Genomic DNA, 2,822 nt, shown 5'->3' on the forward strand with positions numbered 1-2,822 from the left:
CGTTGAGGACTGGGTGCCCAAACTCTCCCCAGACCAGCGCCGTGTGTTTGAGTACGTTCGCTCTCTGCTTCTCAACCCCCGTGACCGACGCACTTCTAGAATCATATTTCTGGACGGTCCCCGGGGGTTATGGGAAGACCTCTCTGATTCGTGTCATCCTTGCGTATGTCCGTGGTTGTCGACAGGTTGCACTCGCCGTGGCTAGCTCAGGGATTGCTGCAAGGAACATGGCTGGAGGAAACAACAGCACATAGCATGTTCCGACTCCCTCTAGACCTAGGTCACGGCACAGGTGTGTGGAACATCACCAACGGGTCCCAGCGAGCAGAACTCATCAGAGCAGCACAGCTCATTGTGTTTGATGAGGCCCCGATGGCACACCGCTACATCTTCGAGATGATCGACAGATCCCTCCGGGATCTCATGAATAGTAGTGTGCCATTCGGGAATAAGATATTCATCTGCTCCGGGGACTTCCGTCAGATTGCGCCCGTCGTTAAGAAGGCTCGCACACCAGCTGATGTCGCGTGCGTGTCACTTCGGGCGTCACATCTGTGGCGACTGTTCACACTATTTTCCCTGACGACACCCCAGAGAACTAGTGGTTCCATTGACTACTCCAACTTCCTCCTTGGAGTAGGCAATGGAACAATAAATCCTTTACTTTTTGGAGAAGGCCGCGAGAGAGAGTCTCTCATTCCCCTCACTGGGGTGAGATGCCTCACTTCTCTCGCGGACTTAATAACGGATGTGTTTCCTCCTGGTGTTCTGCGAGATCCTGATCTTTGTGCGAGACGGGCAATACTCTCAACTCTGAATGTGAACGTCAAGGAGATCAACGGTCGCATCCTAGACCTCATGGACGGGCGCATTCATGAGTTGAGAAGCGCGGACACCGTGGACAGAGAAGACGACGACGGGCTGGATGTGGACGTAAATCTCCTCAACCAGGCCACTGGCAAAGGAGTGCCAGATCACGTCCTGCGTCTCAAGGTCGGCTCCGTATGCTTAATCATGAGAAACTTAAATATCGGTGATGGACTCGTGAACGGCACCAAAGTCATTGTGACGGCGATCAGCAGCCGACTGATCACCGTCAGACTTATCGGCAACACGCAACCTATCGGAATTCCCCGGATTACGTTCAGGTTCGCGTTTGCCGAAGGATCGCCGCTCCGGGTTTGTCGCCGTCAGTTCCCCCTCATGTTGGCGTACTGCATGACTGGTCACAAGAGCCAAGGCCAGACAATTGAGTACGTCGGAGTCGACCTGAGAACGGACTGCTTCACTCATGGCCAGCTCTACGTCCTGTTGAGCAGAGTGAGACGTCCAGACGACATCGTCGTTCTTGTACCAGACGACAGAATAGTAGAAGGAGTCGCCTATGCAAAGAATATTGTATATGACGAGCTCCTTCTAAACACTGATTAAGTCTTCGGCAGTAGGCTAGGGGATCTGCCACTTAAAAAAAACTCCCCGTCGTGATTTGACCTAGCAGTAGGCAAAGGGAACTGCTTTACCAAAACTCCCTGATGACTTTATTAGCAGTAGGCAAGGGGATCTGCCAGAATAAAACTCCCCGTTTTGTGTAAATATGTAAATAGATATGGTCTCTAAGTTTGCCGGCCTCCCCGTGGCGAGACTGGATACGCCAACCTCAATATCTGAGCGTTGGTAAACCGACGGGCAAACAACTGATTTTCTGTTCTTTTCAAAATTCCAAACACATTTTATTCTATATTTTTAAACCACTATTCATATTCAACACACACAAAATCAACCATCTCTTTTGCTTACAACGAATAATGACAAATTAATTAAACAGCAATATTCTTTTCATTCTAAAAAATAAACCCAATTCTTTTACCTCAAAGTCAATTCACCATTCATTAACATTGTCTAAGTCATCGTGTTTTCATGCCATCAACCATCTGACATATTTAATCAATACTTTAACAATTTAACAACCTGTTCTACCATTGCATTCAACCATAAGTTATGCCATAAACATAAACTAACTATTGCACTTAAAACCAAAGCTGATTTAATAAGCTACTTGTTGTTATAAATGTGTACATATACATGGTCTCTGCGTTTTGTGCATCCCTGTGGCGAGACTGAATACGCTAACCTCAATGCCTGAGCGTAGGTTAACCGACAAACAGCCAACTTACTTTTACTCATTTCAAAATTCATACATATTTTTGTACTGAAATTCCAACCACCCATTTATTCCATCAAAAGCATTTTCTTCATTTAAAACCACCATCTCTATTACCTTCAAATGATCAAATGCAATAGTTTATAATATCCTTGATATCAAGCTCATAAATCAGCCTCTTCACCTTTTTTTCACTGAAATCCTATCTTTTTCTCCCTACCTGAATATTGAACAACTACTATCTACCCCAAATACAATTGAGTCTGATAAAATTACCCACTCTCAAAAAATTGCCTGATTTCAAAACTGTACTAATAGAAAATTAGCTAATACCTAAATTGATCTCGAACCCGAAATTGGCCAACACCCCAGCGAGCCGAAGGCGAGTATATATATATATATATATATATATATATATATATATATAATTTCAATAAACATTGAATCACAAAAAGTACTTGCTCCGCCGGGAGTCGAACCCGGATCTCTCACTTGCCGGGTGAATTTGCTACCATTACACCACAGAGCGCTTACTTTTTCTGATTCAATTATATTGTAATTGGTTGTATCTGTCACATATGCGTTTAAATAAGCAAACTAAACATATGATCGGAAGACCAAATACCTGTCAAAACGACTTTTATTTACGTTAAAGTGTATA

At 44.4% G+C, this 2,822-nt stretch overlaps 1 protein-coding gene across 1 annotated transcript; it reads left to right on the forward strand.

Moving 5' to 3' along the window:
• Window positions 1-255: 255 nt before the first annotated feature.
• LOC124371436 (ATP-dependent DNA helicase PIF1-like) lies at window positions 256-1,431 on the forward strand. The gene has a single exon (XM_046829766.1). It carries the CDS (start codon window positions 256-258, stop codon window positions 1,429-1,431), a length of 1,176 nt encoding a protein of 391 aa, XP_046685722.1.
• Window positions 1,432-2,822: the final 1,391 nt, after the last annotated feature.

This window comes from Homalodisca vitripennis, unplaced genomic scaffold (genome assembly GCF_021130785.1).
Source record: "Homalodisca vitripennis isolate AUS2020 unplaced genomic scaffold, UT_GWSS_2.1 ScUCBcl_1436;HRSCAF=5063, whole genome shotgun sequence".
Taxonomy (NCBI): domain Eukaryota; kingdom Metazoa; phylum Arthropoda; class Insecta; order Hemiptera; family Cicadellidae; genus Homalodisca; species Homalodisca vitripennis.

Bases quoted from the DNA above. Each gene is read 5' to 3' on its own strand.
- LOC124371436 (XM_046829766.1), top strand. From the start codon at position 256: ATGTTCCGACTCCCTCTAGACCTAGGTCACGGCACAGGTGTGTGGAAC.